Here is a 23,226-nt window from a genome sequence, read left to right on the forward strand (position 1 = left end):
ATTCTTAGCTTTGTTCATTATGAATGCAGTGGGTTCAGAAGCTTCCTAATGTCACAGGCACAGAAAGAGCCCAAGGTCATGTCATGTTGCCACTTTGTTCTCTTTAGGGATTTAATTCTTTCATTTGTTTCTTTAAGGTAAGAGTTGTGACGAAGGACGGTCTTTTTTGATGGACGCGCCAGATTCACCAGCCGCATTGGCCTACAGAAGTATAATTCAGAGTAAGTGTGCCTGTGAGTCTTGTGAATCCAGATGGCTATGGGGCTAGGAAGTGACAGAAATGAGCACAGTGGGCTGGGTGTGAGAAGATGTGACTTAAGATCATAAATGGTCACTGCCACACAGCCTCAGCTGGGGACAATCAGGACATTAGGGTCTGGGATGACCTATAGAGTGGCTCCCTCAGCCCAGGAAGCCAGTCTATGAGAAACCTTTCAGTACGTCCATATTGTGAACTAAGTCATAGTTTAAAAGACACAGTGAGGGTGAATTTGATGGCATAGGAAATACAGCTCAGTAAAGCTGGCAAAATAAAACTAAGAAAAAAGCCCCACAAAGCCTAGTGAGTCAAACCAAACCCACGTGCAGGCATGATTCTGCGATGGGCAGCCAGCAGAGGCCTTGAATGTGCAGCAGAGGCGTCAGTAGTCGAAGGTCTTAAGTCTTGTTCTGTGCTGGTTCTCTGCCTAGTAAGATGGTGTGGAGGGTAAAGACATAATTCCCAGGCTTCTTGATCTGCAGAAGGGACTAAGGTTATCAGCTGGTGGTGATAACCGCGGGTGGGCAGTGTGTGGTATCCAGGTCACTTTGAAGATTCAGGGCATTAACAGAAATGGGGCTTTTTAGGGAACTGAGCCATCTGGGGATTCCACCCCTGTCTAGAGGCGGCCTGGTCAGCACCAGGCAGGGCTGCCTAGGGAACTGAGGAGCCTCGGTATTTCTCTGCCTGCCCCCTTGTTTTGCAGGAATCCAGGAGTTTTGTAATCTCCATCAGCCAAAAGAAGAGAAGAGCCTCATTAGTTCCTGAAACACAGGGGGACATGGACACAAGTAGCACATCCAGCACGTCCTGACCGCTCGGGCACAAAGTGGGGCCACAGGCAGAGAGGGACCAGACTCTGGTGCGGTGTAAAGTCACTTTAGCAGACACTTTAATCATCTAATACTTGTACCGTTTTCTTTACAACACATGTAAAGGGCGTTGTTTATAAATGTGCCATTTAAAAAATAAAATCGTCTCCTCAAACCTTCCCCAAGGCCTGCTTCACTGAAAACCAATGGCTTGTTGGTCATGGAATTCTCTGCTGGAAGCTCATTTGATGACAGAACCTCTCCCTTCAGCTACTGCTGCCTCTGAATAAGCCTGAAAAGGAAGCAGAGGGATGGATGTGTGGCTTCAGTGCAAAGGACACAGTCACGGTTTTAAACAGCATGGTCCACAGTTACTCTCCAGATTGAGGAAAATCGATGGAGCCTCAAGCCAGGGCTTGTTCTGAGGTTAGCATACGATGCAGCTACATGTAGTCAGAACACCCTTGAGCAGCCTGAGATCACCCACTTAAACAGAACTGGGGTCTGTCTGCCCTGTGTAGTTATGTTACACTACACCCAGTAACTTCCAGTGCCATGCAAGACATTTGACAGGAAAGACAGAGGTGAACTCTAGAATTATCGACATTGCCAGGAGAGGCTCACTCTGTGTGATGCACAGGAACTGAGACAGCTGAGGGAAGAGGAAATTCCTGTTTTCCGTCTTACTCAGGGCATGAGGGAAGGGTGGGCAAATCCCCTTGTTCTTTCCCTCTCATTCGCTCATTTCCCTCCCCGCTCTGCTTCATGCCTACACATATGGTCGAATTTGCACATGTCCAATGTGAGGAGGGTGGGACCCCTGTAAAGGGCGATGAGATCACAAAGGCCCAGGGATGCCCAGTGCACAGGCTGGTTCTTGCCTGGCTATGCATCTGGCCACTCAGCACTGGGGGAAGCCTTCCCAGACCCCAGGCACAGCCAAGCCCAGGGGAGCTCCTCACAAGCCCCCAGCCCTGCACCATCCAGACCCCTGCCTTGATCCCGCCTCTCACCTAACACTTGTGGATCTCCAGCCCCTCGAGGCCAGGCTTCTCAAAGTCACTTGGGCAGGCCTGCAAGGGGAAAAGTCAGCCACGGTGTTCAGTCGCCACCTGTGCACGGCCTGATTCTGACTCAAGGCCAGAGCAAACCTGAAATGTACCAAGCGCATGAAGTGGCTCTATGAAAATTAAATATGGTTGAAACCACTTCAGGATGAGCCTGGTCAAATTTAAAAGATCTATTTCTCACATCTAGAACTATATGTGAGGTTAAAAAAAAATTGTGGTTCTTAATTTTAGTTTTTAAAATCACCTGAAATTAATAATGATAGTCACAGAAGGATAAATACTGTGTGATTCCATGTATGGAAGGCCCCTGGAGGTGTCAGAACCATAGGAACGGAAAGTATAACTGGCTTCTAGCGGCTGGGGTCAGGGAACAGGGAGCCGCTGTTGAATGGGTAGAGTTTCAGTTTGGGAAGATGGAAACGTTCTGGATGGAGATGGATGGTGGTTAGCGGTGGATGGTTGCACAACAGTGTAAATGTACTAGGTGACACTGAACTGTACATTTAAAAAACTAACGGGCAGCCTGGCTGATGAGGAAAACATTAGAAACTCCAGGTGCCAACAGGCCTCCTCTACTTGAGCCTCTGGAGAGCAGGGGTCCCGGAGCCAGATTTCAGTCACTCACCGTCTGGAACACCGTCTGGGACAGAAAACCGGCTGTGACTTTGCTGATGTCACTCTCGCCTCCCATCTTACAAAGGATGTAGCCATACAGGTTAGCAGCTTGGAGAGAAATCCCAGCTATCACGAGGGCCTGCGCTCGGAAAAAGCAAAGGTCAGCTTTCTGAGCATATATTGAAATTTTCCTCCCAAACCAAGTAGCGGTGGCTCTGGCCCTCACCTAAAGTAACAGCCAACCTTACTGGGCATTGACAAATACTCATGGACACCTTTTAATCATCAACAACCCGAGAAGTCTGTGCCATTATCATCCCAGAGAAACTAAAGTTGCCCAAAGTTCAAGAGCTGATGCCTGGCCAAGCCAGGATCCAAACTCCGGAGTCCACAGCTTTAACCACGCTGTTGCTTATACTGTCTGTGGATATTGCGTTTTCTCAGGAATGAACCAGGTCATGGCAACAAAATACAGTAGCTCTGAAATAAAACTTCAGAACTCTGAGGCAAGCTTATTCCTACTTAGGATGTCATACACTTTTACTATAAACTCCTCTCTTCGCATTATTCGTATGTGCCAAAGGTGGAGACAACCAAAATGGCCATCAGTGTATGAAGGAAAATGTGGCCTGTCCATATAATGGAATATTGTTCAGCCACAAAAAGGAAGTATTGATACATGCTACAGCAAGGATGAACCATGAAAATACTGCATTAAGTGAAAGAAGTCAGTCACAGAAGACCACATGTTCTATGATTCCACTTACAGGAAATGTCCAGAATAGGCAAATCTATAGAAACAAAGATGAGTGGGTGTAGGGCCGTGTGAACAGAGGCATGGGGGAGGTGGTGATGGCTGAAGGCTACAGCTTGTCTTCGGGGGTGATGAAAACATCCTGAACTTGATTGTAGTGATGGCTGCACAACTGAATATCCTAGAAGCCACTGAATTGTACACATTAAATGAGTGAATTGTATGGTATGTGAATTATCTCAATACAGCCATTTCAATAAATCTATCAATAAAAAATAATCCACTCCTGGAACCCCTGGTTCTGTACAGATGCCGAAGCAACGTCGGAGTCAAGGCGTTGCCTTACCAGCCACTTGAGCTTCAAGGAAAATAAGGTGCTAAAGAAGAACACGATCCAGATCATCGGGCAAATAATGAGGCCGAGCCAGAAGATCCGGGCTTCCGCTTCCGTGGCAGCGATGTTGTTCGGAGACACCTGCGGGAAAGTGATTCAGGCCGCCACTGTCATCGATTTTACACGTGCTCCTGTTACGCGCCGGGGCACCGGCAGCAGCGGGCTTGGTGTAGGGCGGGCATCAGAGCTGCACGAGCCCAGCAGGACCTGTGGGAACTTCCCATGGCCTTGTCCCCATTCTGGTTGGACTTGTCTTAGGATTACCTTTCTGGCCTCAAAAATCCAGTGGCTTTTCCCATCTTCATCCACCTGGTTCCACCAGCGGAGGCCCACCATGAGCCTCCCGGTTACGTTCTGAGGAAAAGGGACAGAGTGACTCTCAGCAGGCCATAGGTATAGAGAAAGTCCTTGCCTATTCGTTGGTGAATAAAAGTTAAACTTGTACTGGGAGCAGAGAAAAAGGGAATTGAACTGTGGCAGTTTCTCGGAGTGTTTTCAAGTCTTCCGATTTTTAATTAAGCTTACCTTAAAAAGTGACAGGCTCCCCAAATGTATACATTCATATTATATAGAACATTTAAATGTTTGTATATTATGTGTAAATTTTATTAAAAATCCAAAGCCATATAGAGTTGTCATCCTCACATGGCACATATTTGCAGCCGTGACAACCAATATCCTGAAGCCATTTATTCAAAACTAAACGATTTATTTTTTTCCTGTAACTTTGACTCTGGCTCAGCATTCTTAAGTGTGTATCAGCAGTTTCAACCAGAGTACTCTTGGCTCAAATCATTGGCCACCTGCATCGGGAGAGTCACCATCCGGAAACGTGGCCTGCGTGTCTCGGGAGCAACGGCATCACAGGTGGGGGCCTTACCTTCACAGACCAGAAGTCAAAGGACAGAAGGAGAAGCACAGTGACAAAACAGCCCACAAAGCTTCTGCTGAACCAGTCACAGCACACGTAGGTGACGATGGCACTCACTCGGAAAAACAGGTGGAAAAAGGTGGCCAAGGGGTGCCTAGGAAAGAACCCAGAAGGCCCCCTCACTCCAAGGGCCGAAAGGGCAGTCGCGGAGCTTGCTCCATGGTTTCCGACTGTCCACGTTCTCTGTGGCACATTTCAAGCCAAACTTAATCAGGCTGCAGCTCCAAGGACAGACACATCACCAAATTAGAAGGCCCGTAACAGTCATTGTTACACTAGCTTTTTCTTTCTCTCAAAGAATCCCGTGCTTTCCCCTAATTTGATTGCAAATATCACTTGCCCTCATTGAAAATGGGCCACCTTTGAAGTGAAATCACTCCTGCCTTCCCATCTAGCAGCGATAGTGACTAGTTCCCTAAAGGTAAAGGTTGGGTTATTACCCAGTAACGGGGCGGTGAGACCACGTGCAGCCCATGGGTGCTGTCTCGTGTCATCGGGGAATGCATGTTCCTGGATAGAGGGAAATGAGAATGACGTGCCAACGGCAGGTCTCACAGTTGCTCATAACGAGTGGTACCTGAATGATGAAATTTAATCTGGGGCGAGATGGTTTTGTTCACTGGGCCTCTCTAGGCACGAATGACACAGAACCAAGGGGCATGTGTTCATCCTACATCAAATGCTTTAAAAAATGGGTCTGAAAGATGAGAGCCCCAAGGGTGATCCATAATGAGGGTACACCCACTTGTCTGAGGCAGATAACAAATGCCTGTAGGGGTCAGGCAGGCGACAGCCATGGGTAACGTGGGGCAGATAGAAGAGAAGACACTCATAGTTTTCTATTTCTTTTTTAGGAATCCACTTCTGTTAGAGCAGAGGTAGAAGAAAACAGTCAACATCAAGAAAGCCACAGCTCAAGCCTGAGGATGCTGGCAATTAAAGTGCCACCCATTGCTAGGGAGGGAGGGGCCTCCCTCCAGTACTGCACACCTGCCCTAGTGCTGCCAGATCCAGCATTTCACAAGAAGCTAGAGATCCAGGCTTGTGATGGCAAATAGGATTTTAAAATGATGGCTGCTAATGATGTTAATAAAATAATGCAGGCTGAGTATCGCCCTGGCCCACCAGCCGCCAGCTTGCAACATCTGGGATGACAGAGAGGCAGCCAGCAGACCTGCAGGGGGACGAGCCTGCTGGGTCTTCCCAAAACGAAGTGGGATCAGAATAAGCAAACTAGGGGCTCCTATAGAACTGTACGGTTTCAAATTCCCAAGGGAACATGAACTAAGATTCAGAGGCGGAGTTTATAGGACTTCTGCACGTGCCCCTGGCCTTCCAAAGGTAGAAGGGCCATGCCCGAGCACCAGCCATGCGCCAGAACGCTTCTCTGTACCTTCCAGACGCTCAGCGCTCCTGGCAGCCTGGGGGAAAAGCCAGCCTGAGGAGGGTACCTGGCATTTCAGAATTAGACGTGATGCCCTGGCCGGGTGGCTCAGGTGGTTGGAGCGTCATCCTGTACACCAAAAGGCTGAGGTTCAATTTCTGGTCAGGGCACATATGGGAGGCAACTGATTAATGTTTCTCACTTCGTGTTTCTCTCTCTCTCAAATCAATAAAAACAGATCCTCAGGTAAGGATTAAGGGGGGGGGGGGACGTGATCACATGGAACTTCCAAGTCTGGACTATTCCAGAAGACAAGACCGTTGGGAATCTCTTATATCCTTTTTCGCCTTAAATTTTATTAAGGATTTTCAACAAACTGTCTCAATACAATTTTACCCCTTCACGCTGAAGATAAACGAGTCTTCTCGCCAGAACTGAAAGTTCTTTGAAGGCAGAAATCACGTTTTAGATCATTTTATATCCCCAACAGTACATGACATTTAAAATTCTTGGCAAATATTTGTTGTGTCAAAACTTGTAATCGAGCCCTCTAAGGATCCCTGGGACATCTGTCCTCTGTGTAGAACAGTACAGACTTAAAAAATGTCAGAGAACCACAAGTGTGCAGTGGTCCAGGGTAAAACCTGGAAGTTGTATTCGAATAAATCCCCTGCCCACTACTTTTCTTTCTTTTTAAGCTGTGGTTTCCTGAAATAAAACACAAAAAAATCCCAATTGTTGGAAAGTTCTGTTGAGTTGGGAGGTATTATTATTATTATTATTATTATCATCCAATCAAATTATTATTAGTCACACAAAGCCCAAAGCAAGTAGAAAACAATGCCTGTTGCACTTTCCAGCGTTGTTTTAATCCTGTCTTATGCAGGTTGCTCTCTGGACAACCCTCCAAGCCTCATGCAGTCTCTCTCCAGAGTCTGCCCAGCCTTTGCCCCCAGCTAACACTAATGTGAGAGTTTTGAAGGCCATGGCTTAAGCCTGTCCACTCCTCCTGTCCTCCCAGTGTTCTCTCCTGCCACCTCCGCAGCTGCAGAGCAAACACACACACTGACAGTCACTTCCACCTCTCAGTGCCTCTGGCTTTCAACTCTACCCTCCCAGGGACCCACCTGGTCGCCCCTTGAGAGGTGCCCGACGCCAGAGCTCCGGTCTTGGCTCCAACCTCTGAGTAGCTCCACAGACTTCCCTAAGTTATGTGACCTCTCGGCCTCAGTCTCTGCTTCTGTACAATGGGAATGCCAACAGCAGCCACATCCCGGGATACTGAAAAGATCAAGTGAAGCTGCACGTATGAAGTGCTAGAAACAGCCCGGGCTCGGTAATTGTGAACAGCTGTTGTTAACTCAGCCCTCAGTCACTCGAAACTGTCCCACCTCGAGGAGCCACACTGGAAAATTCCCCTTCTAACCACAACTTTCCCTCTCTCACTCCCCGGGGGCAGGCTTTTCATCTCAGGGATTCCCCAAGACTCCAGATTCCATATTCCCCCGGCCCCGATGCTTTCACTGAAGAACCACCGTCATTGCTCGGCTTTAACTCGGAGCGTTCCCTCCGGGTTTCCAACACCCCCTCCACCTGGCCCAGGGAAGCCTGTCATCTCCAGGAGAGGAGGTGGGAAGAATGCTGGCGAAAGGGGGAAATGAGACAACTCAATCAAAGTGCTGTCGAGGTGGAAAGTCTCAATGGGCTTTTGTTTAAGTTAAAATGCATTTTCAGAGTCCTGGGCCCCAGGACACCTGTTGTCTTCCTCCTTAGATGGAAACGCAGAGGTTCTCAACCTGGAATGCGCATGAACGTCTCCTGAGGAGGCCTTCACATGTGCACCCCTGTCCCAAGACACACGGGCCCAGATTGAGAGAGGGCCTGGCCAGAAATTTCACAAAGGAAAGTCCTGCTCTATCCTGGATTCACAAACTCCAGCCCAAGTGCCACATCTGGCTCACTTCCTGTCTCTGCAGATAAAGTTTTATTGGAACGCAGCCATGCTTGCTCATTCGCTGGCCTGCAAAGCTGAAAATATTTATCCAGCAAGTGTGCCAACCCCTGCTCCAGACCAGCAGGAACAATTTGGTGATAAAATTAGGCACCACTCAAAACAAACCAAGAAAGAAACAAACTGCTACTGTTGGCCCCTTTCCCCCTAAAAAATCTGCTTTCAGAAGTGGCAGCTTGGGAGCTGCCTGACTAGCAGAGCCAGTGGTGATGCTGGAGAGCAGCGCTGTCTCGGGATGGCTCAGTGGGCAGTGACCGGGAAGGCGACCAAGGAGCCTTCTGGATGCTGCAGACTTTCCACATCTTGATCTCGCGTGTACACACGTATAAAAATTCATCAAGCTGAACGCTTAAGATTAGTGTACTTGACTGTATGTACATCACACCTCAATAAAAAAATGTTTCTGATTGAAGCCACTGACCAAGGAAAAATCTTTGCAAATCACCCTAAAAATTCTACATTGATACAATCCAGCAATTGCACTCCTATTTACCCAAAGAAGTTGAAAACACGTCTACATACAGATGTTTATGGCACCTTTATTCATTATTGCCCGAAACAGGAAGCAGCTAAGATGTCCTTCAATAGGTGAATGGATGAACTGTGGTACATCTACACAGTGGAATGTTACTCAGCACTCAAAAGAAATGCACTACGAAGCCATGAGAAGTCCTGGAGGAATCATAAACGCCTATGACTAAGGGAAAGAAGCCAGTCTGAAAAGGCTACATACCGTGTGATTCCAACTATATGACATTCTGGAAATTACTAAACTATGGAGACAGCGAAAAGGTCGGTGCTTGCCAGGGGTTTGAGCGCAGAGAAGATGACTAGGTGGGGCCCAGAGGATTTAGAGGGCAGTGAAACTAGTCTGTATGACATTGTAATGGTGGGCATGTCATGATACATTTGTACAACACGCTCACTCATTCGCTGGCCTGCTAAGCTGAAAATATTTACCCAGCAAGTGTGCCAACCCCTGCTCCAGACCAGCAGGAACAATTTGGTGATGAAATTAGGCACCACTCAAAACAAACCAAGAAAGAAAGAAACTGCTACTGTTGGCCCCTAGAAACTAGTCTGTATGATATTGTAATGGTGGGCATGTCTTTATACATTTGTACAACACCAAGAGCGAACCCCGATGGAAACTAGGGACTTTAGTTAATAATAATAATTAATAATAATGATATACTGGTTCATCAATTGTCACAAGTTATAACACTAATTCAAGATGTTAATAATAAGGGGAAATTTGTGGTGGGGCTTATGGGAACTGTATTTTTGTTCAATTTTTCTGTAAACCTAAAACCACTCTAAAAAAATGGGTGCTGGTCAGTGCAGAGGTGTTCTGCCCAGACAGTATGTCCCATAGGTACACATACCCCTTTCCCACAAACTCCTAAGGCAGGTTTGATTTGGGGGAAGTTTGATTTAATACTAAATTGATTAATGATCTAATAGTAGCTTTAAAATTTGCCCTTTAGTTGTTGAACAGATGAGTAAACTGTATTCAATTTGAAAACTGTACTCTGATTTTTAAGACTATCTCCAGCTTGCATTCCTCATCAGATATCCTATTTTAAATTCTCCGTCATCTTTCAGAAACCCTGGAAAGCTTTCTGCTTTTCCCTGTGACAAAGATCTAAGGAAAGACAGTGTCCTTCCTGCTAGGTTTACTTCTCCACTACAAAAAACACATCTGAGATGTCTAGAATCTGCTTCAGACTAATTTGGGGGCGGAGAGTGGATGGGTGAAGATGAAACAGGATGACCATGTGTGACCATGAAGCTGGAGAACCGGAACACCATGTTCACTGTTCTCTGTACTATTATGTAAATGTGAATTAAAAAGTAGAAAAGTAAAGAAATCATCAAAGGCCGCCTCAACTTTGCATTGAGGCAAGATGCCTTTCAGAGTAAACCAAGCCCATGGGTTGATATTCTGGGGGCCACATGTGGTTAAAAAAAAAAAAAAATTCCAGACCTAAAATTCCCCAATTGAGTAATTGGCCATTACAGTGTATGCATGAGGAAAATTCCAGAAAGCAGGTCATTTCTTCATGGCCTACCAGTCTCTCTGCAAAGAAAGGACCACCATTATATGGAGTACAAATGCCGACTGGGCCCCCCACCTTGGTCCCCACCTGAACAGTGGGTACAGTGAAAGCCAGAGAGCCTAAATCCACATTCAAGCCCCATCCTTGCTGTGTACCACCCTGGACAAGCTACTAAACTGCTCAGAGCCTCAGTGTACTCATCTGTAAAATGGGAGAACATTTACCTCAGATGTCTGAGGCTTCCAGGAGATAAAATACCTACAATGATAGACCAGGCAGTGGTTGTGGCTAATAGTAATCTACCTGTTTGACTCATTAACAGTCAAGATTTTTGAGAATGGAAGTAAGAAAAAGCCTTGATCAGTGACACTCTTTTGGGATGTCCTCTGTCACACGTTTTCCCCTGTTGTTAAAAATGAGGAGGGTGCTACTATTTATTTCTTCAGCCCTGACACCCACTTAGAGCCAGGTGGCTCTTCTGCTAACAGCAGTATGCCAGCGTGAAGATGTGGGAGGAAGGGGATCTCTAGTGTGAGAGGGAGACAGCTAGGATGAGGTCTGCCCCCTCAGCCACTTCATAGGCCAGCTCCCCACGTGCCCTGGAGCTTGTTAGGAATGCAGGCTCGGTGGCCCCACCCCAGACCTCCTGAGCCCAGATCATTTTAACAAGACGCCAGGTGATCCGTATGCTCATTACAGTGGATGAGCCTTCCTGTTCCATTTTCAAGATAAACTCAGCTCCAGGAACAAAGCAGAAAGGGATTGAAGGGTCCCATGCCTGAAAAAGCAGAGACCCCTGCAAGCCCTTCAGAAACCCCGTGGGATGGCTCACACCGAGGATGAAGCACCCGGGTGGAATCTAACTTTTCTTCTCTAGGAGGCCCCCCCAATGGTAGCACCGCCGCGCTTCAGACCCTGGCTCCCTGCTGCAAGCCCAGCGCCCCCCTCCCCCGACACCCCCGGACAGGCAGGCTCTCGGACTTCGGGATGTCTGAGGGGAGCCCGTGGCTAAGTCCTCAGCACAACGGTTTGAGTGTGGAAGCGAATCAAAGCACAGGCTTCCCCCTGGTCACCACGTAGTCCCTCTGGTTCCTGTCTCCATCCGTTTGAACGGCACCCCCGCCTCAAAGCCGGATACGCTCAGCCTGCAAAACGAAGCGAGCACCCAGGGGCAAGTCATGGGCCCCTGGCCACGTGGCCCAGGCTGGGCCCTGCGTGGAAATCCTCGCCCTCTGCCTGGAGCACGTGGCAGTTCCCACCCGGGCCATGCCCTCCTGCTGCTGCTGGGCTCGTGGACCAGATTCCTTAGCTAAAGGCCCAGTTTTCCAAAACCTGGGAGCCCCAAAGAGCTGAAAGCGGGACGCAAACAGAAACTTGTTTTTGAACACATGTTCAGCGTCACCAAAGGGTGGAAACAGCCCAAATGGCCACTGACAGAGGAGTGGATGAACAAATGCAGCCTCTCCGTACCATGGAATATTATTCAGTCATGAAAAGGGATAGGCACGGATGCCTGCCCCAGCGTGGGTGAGCCCGAAAGCATTAGGGTAAGTGGAAGTCAAACCAAAGCACAGATGGTGTATGACTTCAGTACTAGGAGAGGCAGATTTATAGACGGGAAGTGGGATAGGGGCTGCGGGCGCTGGGGGAGGACGGAATGGGCAGCTATTGCTTAAGGTAACATGGGGTTGCAGTTTGGGGCGATCAGAAATGTTGTGGAGACGGATGGTGGTGAGGGTTACACAACAGTGTGGATGTACTTAGTGCCACTGAACAGTACACTTGAAAATGGTTAAAATGGTAAATTTTATGTTATACATATTTAACCACAATTTTTAAAATATGAAAAAAAGGGAATGAGTGCATGCTACAGCATGAAGGAAGCTTGAAACCATTCTGCAAAGCGAAAGAAGCCAGACACAGAAGGTCGCATCTTGTACGATTTTACTCACATGAAATATCTAGCATGGGCAAGTCCACAAACAGGAAGCAGATTAGCGGTTTCCGGGGGCCTGGGGGGGGTGGGGGCTGACTGCTTAACGGCCATGGGGTCCTTTTGGGGAGGTGAAAATATTCTGGAACTGAACGGTGGTGTTGGTTGCACAACATTGTGAATGTACTAGATGCCACCGAATTGTTCACTATAAAAAGGTGAAAATGGTTTTACATTGTGTGTACTTTACCACTTTACCACATTTTAAAAGAGAGAGAAAATGGGGGACCAAGAGACACTACCTTCACTGGCTCCCCTTTAGAAAGAAGGCAGCAGAGCAGGGATGGGGTGAGGGGTGTCAGAGGACCTGTGTGACCCTGGGCAAGTGACTTAACCTGTGTGTGTGTGTCCCAGTTTCCTCATCAGTAAATGGGACAAGAGTCAGAGGCACTGCAGGGCACAAAGCCAGGGGGTGCCATTTGATCCCTGGAGCCGTGCAGTGCAGGCCTGCGTGGCCACATGCACTGGTGACAGCGCCGACTGCATGGGGTTGCCGGGAAGATTACATGAGAATAATCGTGCATGTAAAGCGCTTAGGACACTGCCTGGTGGGCAGCAAGGGTTCTGCTAATGCCAGCTAATCAATGGGGAGTGACCATTCCACCGCCCTCCTATTGTGTAAGGCAGTGGAATCACCTGGTCTCCTGTTGAAATGAAGCTTCTGATTCGGGGGGGGGGGGGGGGGGGGCCTGAGAGTCTGTGTTTTAATGAGCCCCCAGGAGATGCCAGTGCTGCTGGTCCTGAGACCACCTCCGAGTAGCAGGGAATAGAGGGAGGCTGTCGCCTGCTGCGTGAGTTTCCCAGGGAGCAGTAACGAAGCACCACAAACTAGGTGACTTAAAACAACAGAAATTTCTCTCGCAGGCTGGAGGCCCGCAGTCCACAATCACACGTCAGTAGGGTTGGTTCCTTCTGAGGGCTGAGAGGAACCATCTGTCCCAGACCTCGACCTGCCTTCTGATGACACCTGGTGCCCTTGGCAGTCCATGGCTTGTAGCCACATCATTCCGATTCTGCGTCCACTGTCAAATGGCCTTCTCCACGAGTCTGTCTTCACATGGCTATCTTTCAATGACACCAGTCATATTGGATTAGGGGTGCACCCTACTCCAGTATGACCTCATCTTAACTAATTACATCTGCAAAGACCCTGTTCCCAATAAGGTCACATTCTGAGATACTGGAGGTTAGGACTTTAACATACTTTTGGGGGGAAGATGACCCTGATTGTTACCTTTTCTAGTGTGCAAGAAATATGGGCTTGCAGCTGCTCTACTGGCAGAATCAGCACCAGAACTGAAGCCTTCACTCGGTCTCAGCTTAGAGTTACCCGCAGATCAACTGAAAGGGACATGTGCTTGGTGACAACAGTGATTCCCCCAGATACATCCACTAATGCATGCTAATCAGCCCTGCTTGGTGCACTTCCTGGCCCTGGAGCCCAAGAGCTGACACAGGAGGTGAACCCAGGCCGGGGCTTCTAAACTGCATTTTCCAAAGGAGTAGGGGCTCCTTGGAAAAGAGGCGATTCCAGGGGCAGATGGAAAAAGGCAGGGAGGAGGCTGGGACCTCGATACACCCCAGGTAGCAAGGAAGCTGTCAAAGACACCACAGCTGGGTCAGAAAGACTCAGAAGCCAACTAGAAGAGGTTCCCACTGGCCAAAAGTGAGACAATTTAAGTAGCAATAAGAAAATGTCATATGATACTTAAACTAAACCCTCAGTGGGCACCTGTGGGGGATGCTGGGGAATGGTCTCACTACTTGAAAAAAAAAAAGGTTAAAAATCAAGCATCTATTATGCCATTTCTCCATAAAGTATATCTTGCAATGACTATATATGTGAAGAGGGAGGGTTTCTCTTTCTAGACGCCTTTGGCTCACAGGGGAAGACAGAATGATGGGATTAGAACGCCCCCGTGACGCAACCCCAATGTTAAAGAGTAGCAGCTGAGGACCACCAGGCATTAGGAGCTCCCTGATGACGGACACACCAGAACCACCCAGCTCAGCTGCTCCCACATGCTGACTTTCAGGAACAGTGTGAGATAATATTTCTTATCTGAAGCCCCTAAGTTTGGCAGTAATTTGTTATGCAGCAATAGCTAACTAATACAGGCTCTAATACTGAAGACGTTTTACTCTGTATAACCCACATTTTGTCAGGTGGTTCCCAAGAGCAGGAGGACAAGGGGATCAGGCTCCTCTAATGATCAGGGTGGAAAATGAAGAATCCCAGGCTCACTTAAAGACAGCTGGGGGTGAGAAGCACGAGGGCAGCTGCAATTACACTCCCCTCTTTTAAACAGGAGACTCAGAGTTATTAACCAAGGGAGAGAAAGAACGCAGAGCGGCCAAGGGCTGACTTTCCAGAAGGCTGGAGAGGAAGTCAGCTGGCAGGAAGGTGCTCAGAGCAGGTGGCGCCCGGCGAGGCTGAGGAGGGTGAGGAACCTGGACTCCTCTCGTTTTCACCCTTGCTCTGAGTAGGGTGCTTTGTTCCTTTTCCACTGGAAGTAGAAAGTAGAATTCACTCACTTATGTGCTTTTGTTTCTGAAGAGCTGCTAGATTCTGCTAGAAATGGGCAGGATTTGAAGGCATGAAATACTAGCTCTTGTATGAGCCTGGGTCTGTTACTTGGCTCTTGGGAGCTTCAGTTTACTCATCTGCAAAATGGAGAGAATCCTATTTCACATCTCCCTTCCTTCCTTCCTTCCTTCCTTCCTTCCTTCCTTCCTTCCTTCCTTCCTTCCTTTCTTCCTTCTTCCTCTTTCTTTCAACATTTTAATGTTTTTGGAATCAGGATACACCCACTAATGGTTTCAAATATTAATACAGTGTTTATTTTCTACCTCCAAAAGCTTTAACTGAACCAGTGCACTTTAAAATGATAGCATCTTAGAAACAAAGAGCCCAGCTTCCAGATTATTTAATGGGAGAACTGAGTGAAATATTAATTCGTTCAGCAAATACGGATCACTACCAAGACCAAACTCATAGAACATATACCACCAAGAGTGAACCCTAATGTAAACTGTGGGCTTCGGGTGATTATGATGCGTCATGTAGTTTCATCAGTTGTAGCAAATGTTTCATCTGGTGTGGGTGGTGATAGTAGGGGAGGCTATTTGTGGGAGGGGGGCAGCAAGGTATATGAGAAACCTCTGTACCTTCCCCTTAATTTTGCTGTGAACCCAAAACTACTTAAAAAAGGAAGTTTAGCCCAGCTGGTGTGACTCAGTGGTTGAGCATTGACCCATGAACCAGGAGACTAAGGTTCGATTCCCCGTCAGGGCACATGCCCAGGTTTTGGGCTTGATCCCCAGTCGGGGACGTGCAGGAGGCAACCGATCAATGACTCTCTCATCATGGATGCTTCTCCGTCTCTCTCCCTTCCTCTCTGAAATTAATAAAAACATATTTTTTGAAAAAGGAAGTTTAAAAAATAAAAATAATACAACAACAAAAATTTATTGAAGTGAAATTCACATCACATAAAATTAACCATTTTAAAGTGAACAATTCAGGGTTGTTCCAAAACATTTCTATCAGTCCAAAGTGAAACCCCACACCCATCTGGCAGTTTCTCCCCATTTTTCCCTCCCCGCAACCCCTGGCGGGCCACCAACCTGCTTTCTGTCTCTGCGGCGAGTCAGATTTCAAAAGTGACCCGTTCCAATTTTTAGATTTAAATTCACATTCATTTAAAATACCTCCCTGGAGTAAGAGAGTACCTCTTAGGCTTGGAATCAGGCAAAAATTGGCCTTTTGCAATTTCTATTCTAAAGTATTTTGAAATTCAGGGGAGAGAGACATCTGTATTGAGATTCAGGAAAACTATGACCATCTATTAACATGATTTGTTGCTGTTTCTGAGTCATTCCAGAAGCCACCTTACTCCCCTGATGAGTGATCATTGGCCATGGAACACCCAAGGCTGAGCCCCTGTGAGCATTTCCTTGGGGCTAGTAAAGGGCCAGCACTGGGGCTTTTCCCCTTGGATTCCAGCCTGTATTTATTAAGTTGGTCTTTACTAAGGAAATGTCATTGGCATCATCATCACATGCCGGAATATATGACTAAGCCTTATATCAACAGCTACCCCCATCCCAATGGAAAACACACACACACACACTCTCTCTCTCTCTCTCTGAGCATTCCTTATCCAGAAATGGACAACCTAGGAAAATATTCCAAATCCTTGGGAGCACAGCACAATCACATAGCAGGAGCCTTTCACACTCAACACCTACTGAGCTAGCACCTTCCAGTAGAGAACCTGAAGTTCAGGCCCTTCCTTGGTTTGAGCTCCCTGGGGATGCTGATGAGGTTGAGATCTCCGCGGAATGCAGACCCAAGGCCTGCATCTGGGACCCCCTGCCTTCTGCCACCTCTCCAATCTCAGAAGGCCCAGACCTGCTGCTGGCAGAATTTGGAAAAAGGTCAACATGAACCAGGTTCCCATATGCACCCCTGGAACCCAGCCAGTCCAGTCCACCAGCATCTTTCACCCTTCATGGACCTAACAGGGCTCACTGCTTCCTTTCTTGCCCTAGAGGCCACATGGTAGACAGGCTGCTTTTTCAAGTGTCAACCAGACCATACCATCCCTGCTCATCTACAAAGGTTGCCCATCAAAAGCAGACAAAATTCCAAAATTCCCCATGGGAATCCTCAAAGCCCTTCACATCCTTTCCCCTAACAAATCTCCAACTGTGTCTCTTCCTCCCATTCTCTCACTTTCCACACCCTGGCTTGGTTGTAACAATCCCTAGAACATACCTCACCTCAGGGCCTTTGCACTTGCTATTTCCTCTGCCAGAACTCCTTTCCTGTGGATCTTTCCCATGCCTGGCTCCTCTTTCACATTTGGGTCTCAGTCCAAATGCACCTCCTCAGGCTTCCTCTGAGCCCTCCACAATCTAAAGAAGCCCCCTGGCCCTTTTTCTCTCATTCCTCTTCGTGACACCACTCTCTGAGGTTACTTTGTTTAGATATTTGCTTATATGTTCTTACCCCTAATTAAAATGTCAGCTCCAGGAGGGCAGGGACCTCTGTGTCCCCTAGAACAGTGTTTGGCACACAAAAGTTCTTGAACGTTTTTGTTGATCAAATGAATAGATGAGTGAACAAAAGAATAAACCAGTGATTCTCAAAAGGGAGCTGATTTGGGGCCTCCCCAGCAATGTCTGAAAACACTTCTGGTTGTCACAACTGGGGGGCTGCCATTAACATCTAGTGGGTGGAGGCCAGGGATGCTGCTGAACATCCTACTGTGCACAGGACAGCCCTTGCAATAAATGACATCCAGCACCAAATGTCAGTAGCGTCAGCCCTGGAATAAATGAAATAACGAGTTAAATCCTCCAGGGGCACGCAGTCAAGCTGTCCAATATCAAACATCAAAGAACCTGACCAATGTCCCCTTATGGTCACCAACTTCCTTGATTGTGTGGGTGGGTCATCACATTCAGCAGAAATCTCTCTTCAGTGATTTGATGGTCAGGATGGCTTATGCTTTCAATTTCATGGTAACAAGAAATATAAATAAGAGGAAGTTAAATGGCTGTAGATATAAGGAATTCATTTCAAACTATGTAATTCGTGCCCTAATCAAAGAGAACTGAAATTTGTCTAGTTCCCCGATTCTGTGGGTTCTTTTCCTTGGTAATCATGGACCTTCCTTAAAATTAAATAATTAGCTCTTGGTGAGACCTGTTTATGTGTCATATTTCTATATTTTTAAAATAGATTTTAGAGTGGGAAAGGGGCAGGGTGACTTGCTCCCCAAAGTCACTGGGGACAAGGGGAACCGAGAGGGCAAGGGGTCCTCACTTATTGAGGCAAACAGACTTCCTGGAATAACAACAAAGAAAACCAATATTCTTCTCTTAGTTGTGTTGGAGCATAATGTGTGTGGGGGTGCAACTAGGGATGGGCCTGAGAGTAAAGGGCAACCACCAAGGCAACGTCAGTACCATCACCTGCCCCCCTCTCCGTCCCTGCCCCGCCCCCCACCAGCTTCCTTGGGTCCCTGTCAAACACAGAGGTGTCAGGAATGCTCGGACTTTCTTCAAATGCAAATTTAACTTATCCAAATCGGCATCCTAGGGAACCAGAGAATAACCTAAGTCAGGGTTCTCACCAGGGACAATTCTGCCCCCAGGGCACATCTGGCCACATCTGGAGTCACAGCTCAGGAAAGGAGGGGAGCAGTGCTACTGACATCCAGTGGGTAGAGGCCAGGGAGGCCATGCCACTCAAGTCCTACAGTGCCCAGAACACCCCACGACAGAGAATTATCCAGGCCCAAATATCAACAGAGCCCAGACTGAGAAAGCCTGCTCTAAATGGGGGTGGGGTGCATAAGACTGAAAGACTGAAGCCCTGGAAATGTTGTTCCCATGACAGAGCTCCTCCCTGAGTGTCGCCCCCTAAGCACAGTGTCATAAGATGGGGACTCTAGAGCCAAACTCCCCGCCCTGCATCTAATAGCTGTGTGACATCCGGCAAGTCATTCAACTCTTTCCCTCAATTTCTTTAATCCTGAAACTGATAAAAATCACAGTATCTGTCCTAGCCAGTTTGCTCAGTGGTTAGAGCACCAGCCCATAGACTGAAGGGTCCCTGGTTCAATTCCGGCCAAAGGCACATACCTCGGTTGCAGGCTCGCCCCAGTTGGGGTGCGTGTGGGAGGCAATCAATCAACGTGTCTCTCTCACATTGCTGTTTCTCTCTCTCTCCCTTCCACTCTCTCTGAAAAGCAATGGAAAAAATATCCTCAGGTGAGGATTAAAAAAAAAATCATAGTGTCTACCTCATAGGTTTGTCATACAGATTAAGTGAATTAGTATAAGTAAGACACCTAGAATAGTGCCTGCATATAGCACGTGCTAGGAAAATGTTTGCCATTATTGTTTTTCATTTGATTTAACTTCCTCTAAAACACAGCCAACAATTTCATCTGCAGCTCATTTTGAGGAACAGCTTTTGTGTCACACAGAAAGATAAACTGACATGGAAGACAAAATGTTATTCTACTTGAGAGGCTAGTTAGGGATTTGCATGGGCAGTTTTGGCTTCACATGGTTTTTGCCTTGTGACCTGGTTCTCGATAAAATGTGACTCCCTGTGGCGTTCTTCTGATTGAGATGAGTAAGAACCAACCATGAAACACTGACCACACCAGCCCCGACAACTGAAACCCAGATCAGATCCAAGGAATCCGTCAGAGGCAAGAGGAGATCTTTGGGTCCAAATGAATTTTGTGAAGACAGTGCCTTGAAAGTATAAACATAACTTTCCACAGGAGGGACAGTCTCCAGCTCCAGGGACAACCCCAGTGCGACGTCCTGTTCTAGCTGAGGATATGCCTCCACCAAAGTCCTGCCCAGACCCAGGACACAGAAGTCCCACCTATCGTCAGATAACAGGTACCATTTATGAAGCCCACATGAGGTGCAGGGGTTCCACCAGTCTTGTTAAATATGTTTGTCACTTGATTTAGTACCTATGATGGAATATTACCCCCATTTTACAAATGAGAAAATGAGGGATCCAGAAGGTGCCCTGACTTGTTCAAGGTCACCATGAATAAAGGGTCAACACCAGGCTAGCCTGGGAGTGACCTGGGTGGAACAGCCCCTGGGTTGGAGGGACAGAGCTGTCTAGCAGGCCATGGATCTCGGTGAACAGAATCAGAAAGGTTTGCAGGATATAGAGGCTGAAGCTACTAGGCGTCACGGTGACTCACAGCACTCTGGCCGCTGCCTCTGGAAGCCCAACATGGCCCATGCTGGTGACACCAGGAATATGGGGGCGGGGGGGGGCTGGGTCTCCCAATGAGATGAAGATGCTATGTCGCTGCCCTGTACCCTTTAGTTACAGCTAAGATTCTGATCATGTCACCGCCCTGTACAAATTCCAACTCTAGAACTGCACTGTCCAATATGGGAGCCATGTGTGGCTATTTAAATGAAAATTAAATATTCAAATTTCTGTCCCTTGGTCACACAGCTACGGATCAAGTGCTCAGCAGCCACATGGGGCTGGTGGCTACCATATTAGATAGCACAGATATAGTACATTCCCATTCTCATAGAAAGTTCTAGTGGACATCACACCTCCATAATTTCACTTATAAGCCCTTCAGGGCACGGCCCCAGTCTCTGCCCAGACTACTCCCCAGTGAACCACTCTTAGCTCTCTAAACTCATCCTACCTTTAAGTCTTTGCATGTGACACCTTACCCTCCTTCCCTGCTTAGCTAACTCCTACCCGTCCTTCAGGTCTCAGCTCAGCTGTCACCTCTTCCCCTGACCAGGATAAGTGCCCAAGCATGTGAACACTGAGTTGTAACAGCCATGGGCATACCTACACCCTGTACCCCCACACCCGTGGCTTTCAACGGGGAGCAAGTTTGCCTCCTGGGGGACATTTGGCAGTGTGAAATGTCCCCGATTACTGGTGGGGTGCTATTGGCATCTGGAGACATTACTGGTGGGGTGCTACTGGCATCTGGTGAGTAGAGGCCAGGGATGCTGCTAAACATCCTACAATGCACAGGACAGCCCCACAGCAAGAAGTACCTGGCCCAGAATGTCAGCAGTGTTGAGACTGACCATCTCTGCTCTCGACTGGGCAACTCCATATAGGCAGGGTGTGTGTCTTTAGACCACATATCTCCGGCCACCAGCCCAGAGTCGGACATACAGGAGGTGCTCAATAAAGACTGAGCATACAATGAGTTTAGATGCTGTATAAGATTCTTGCCCCAGGATCAAGTTCTTTCACAATTTCTTTCCTTAAAGATGCTCTCTGATCACTATGGTAGGCTGAATGGACTCCAAAATTTGCAGGTCCTACTCCCTGGAACCTGTGAGTGTTACCACATATGGCGAAAGGGACTTTGCAGATGTGATTAAGGATGCTGAGATGGGGAGGTTATCCCAGATCATTCAGCTGGGCCTTAAATGCACCCACAAGTAACCCTATAGGAGGAAGGAAGAGGGAGATTTGACACAGAGAAAAAAGGCAATGCGAAAATGGAACAGAGAAAGATTTGAAGATGCTACACTGCTGGCCTTGAGGAGGGAGGAAGGGGCCCCAAGCCAGCAGTCACCAGGATCTGGAAAAGACAAAGAACAGACTTTCTCCAGAGCCTCCAGAGGGAGTGTGGCCCTGCTGACACACTTTGGTTTCAGCCCAAAGTGACTTCGGACTTCTGGCCTCCAGAACTGAGAGAATAAATTTCTGTTGTTTTAGGCCAACAAGTTTATGGTAATTTGTTACAGTGGCCCTAGGAAACGAATACCATCCTATTCCATTCTGAGGTTTATTGGATTTGGATCAGAGAATTTTAAAGGAATGGCATGTAGGTGCCAGGTCCCCATGTCTGCTGGTCTGATGGCTGGAGGGAGAGATGGGGCAGAAGCAGGTGAGTGAGTGTGGCTGAGCTATGGATGTTGTAGATGCGGCAGCTGCCTGGGTCATCAGCAATCACATTTATGGGTCATTTTTCACACCTTAGTCCTGCTGCTTTCTGCGATGCTGACAGTCTCAGGCAGGCAAGTGATTTGACCCAGGACACTAAGTCTGTCTGTCTGGAACCGAAGCAGGGATTAGAATAAAAATTCAAGCCCTTGTCCACCTCTCCAGCCTCCTGTCAACCCCTTTCTCTTCTCCCACCACCCACCAGACATAGAGGATTTTCTCTGACTTTCCAACATGGCCTTAGGGTCTTTGCACCTGCTGTTCCTTCCACGTGGAACTCTTCCTCTGGGGTCTCCCATGACTGGCTGCTTCTCATCATTCAGGTCTCAGCTCAAACATCACCTCTTCAGAGATGCCCTCCCTGATTGCACTAATGCAAGCGGCCTTGCCCAGTTACTGTCTTTCATCCCTGTTGATTTTCTCCAAACATCTTTGCTTGCCTGTTCAACGTTAGGTGTCCTCCCAGTGTCCCCACCACACACACACACAAACACACACACACTGCAGGCTCCAGGAGAGCGGGGACTTTGATCTGTCCAGGGTGTGTCCCTAGCCCATGCCTGGCACACACCAGCAGCTCAATACATTCTGAATGAATGAATGAATGAATGAATGAATGAATGTGAGTGAACGAATGAATTTGGGTGATGCCTGCCCAAAGCCGTCCAATCATACCTGATTTTGGCTTTCCGAAAGGCCAGCTCCTCTTCGTTGCCGAAGTCCAAGGATACATCCTCAGTATCATCCACCAGGGCCTGGGGGCGGGCGCCAAAGACGAGTGACAGACCCGCCCGGGGTGCACAGCCCACCCCCATCCTTCCCGCAGGCGGGGCCCTCCCCTGCGGCTGCGACTCCAGGCCTTCCCCACCCTCCTGTCCATTTAGGGTCCAGCCCGGCCCCGGCCGCGCATCCCCCTCCTCCCCGCTTCCCTGGCGCTCCCGCAGGCTCCTCCCACCTCCCCGCCATCCCTCCTCGCCCAGCATCCCCGCGGCCGCACCTGCTTCATCCTCCCTGCAGCCCAGGCCCCAGGCCCCGGCTCTGCCGCTCGCTGCGAAGGAGCTGGGGTGCCCGCGGGGCCTCCGGCCGCAGCCTGGGGGTCAGAGCCCGGGGCCCGCGGCGCCGCCTCCGCGCAGGTCTCCCGTGGGGCGGGGCGCGCGGGGCCCAGGGCGCAGTCGCGGGCTGGGGGGTGGGCTCGGCGGCCCGGGGTGGGCGGGGCCTGGAGGGTCCCTGGGCCGGGGGCTCCCGGGGGACCTGGCCTAGGAGAGAGAGGGCAGGTGGTCAGAGTGGACAGAGCGGGGCGGGGAGGGGCGATTCGGGTCAGACGGGCACTTGGGGACCTTGAACAGTGACCCCGGGAGGAAGACTGGGAGCGGGGGAGTCAGGGAATAAAGTGGGTGTTCCATAAGTTTTGAATGAGCAAGCGAATGAGTGAACGAAAGAGTATCAGTGTTGG

The 23,226-nt window shown here is 48.5% G+C and overlaps 2 protein-coding genes across 8 annotated transcripts in view; one reads left to right on the top strand and one right to left on the bottom strand.

Moving 5' to 3' along the window:
- NUBP1 (NUBP iron-sulfur cluster assembly factor 1, cytosolic) overlaps positions 1–7,258 on the top strand; it is a 23,788-nt gene extending 16,530 nt beyond the window's left edge. For 2 of the 3 annotated variants that reach the window (XR_013998525.1, XM_081133239.1), the window contains 2 exons: positions 138–221; positions 966–1,251. Coding sequence is in view for 2 of the 3 variants with exons in the window: in XM_081133239.1 (XP_080989365.1) it covers positions 138–221; positions 966–1,027 (146 nt within the window). In the remaining variant the exon portion in view is untranslated. Of the gene's footprint in view, positions 1–137; positions 222–965; positions 1,252–7,105 lie in introns of those variants that run through there. The other variant, XM_081133238.1, reaches the window with a different exon arrangement.
- On the bottom strand, positions 1,124–22,914 carry TVP23A (trans-golgi network vesicle protein 23 homolog A). 5 transcript variants are annotated; one of them, XM_081133242.1, is made up of 8 exons: positions 22,771–22,914; positions 22,449–22,528; positions 4,785–4,929; positions 4,169–4,258; positions 3,857–3,985; positions 2,767–2,895; positions 2,085–2,144; positions 1,124–1,363 (listed from the first exon to the last, which is right to left on the bottom strand). In XM_081133242.1, the coding sequence occupies exons 1-7, from the start codon at positions 22,777–22,779 to the stop codon at positions 2,085–2,087; spliced, it is 642 nt and encodes a 213-aa protein (XP_080989368.1). In that variant the 5' UTR covers positions 22,780–22,914; the 3' UTR covers positions 1,124–1,363. The 5 variants fall into 5 exon arrangements, 4 of the variants coding, with proteins under 4 accessions (XP_080989368.1, XP_080989366.1, XP_080989369.1 ...); XR_013998526.1 differs by having other exon boundaries at positions 1,131–1,363; positions 2,085–2,222; XM_081133240.1 differs by lacking the exon at positions 22,771–22,914 and having other exon boundaries at positions 22,449–22,698.
- Between the last annotated feature and the right edge of the window lie 312 nt (positions 22,915–23,226).

This window comes from Miniopterus schreibersii (assembly GCF_964146895.1).
Source record: "Miniopterus schreibersii genome assembly, chromosome: 3".
Taxonomy (NCBI): Eukaryota; Metazoa; Chordata; class Mammalia; order Chiroptera; family Miniopteridae; genus Miniopterus; species Miniopterus schreibersii.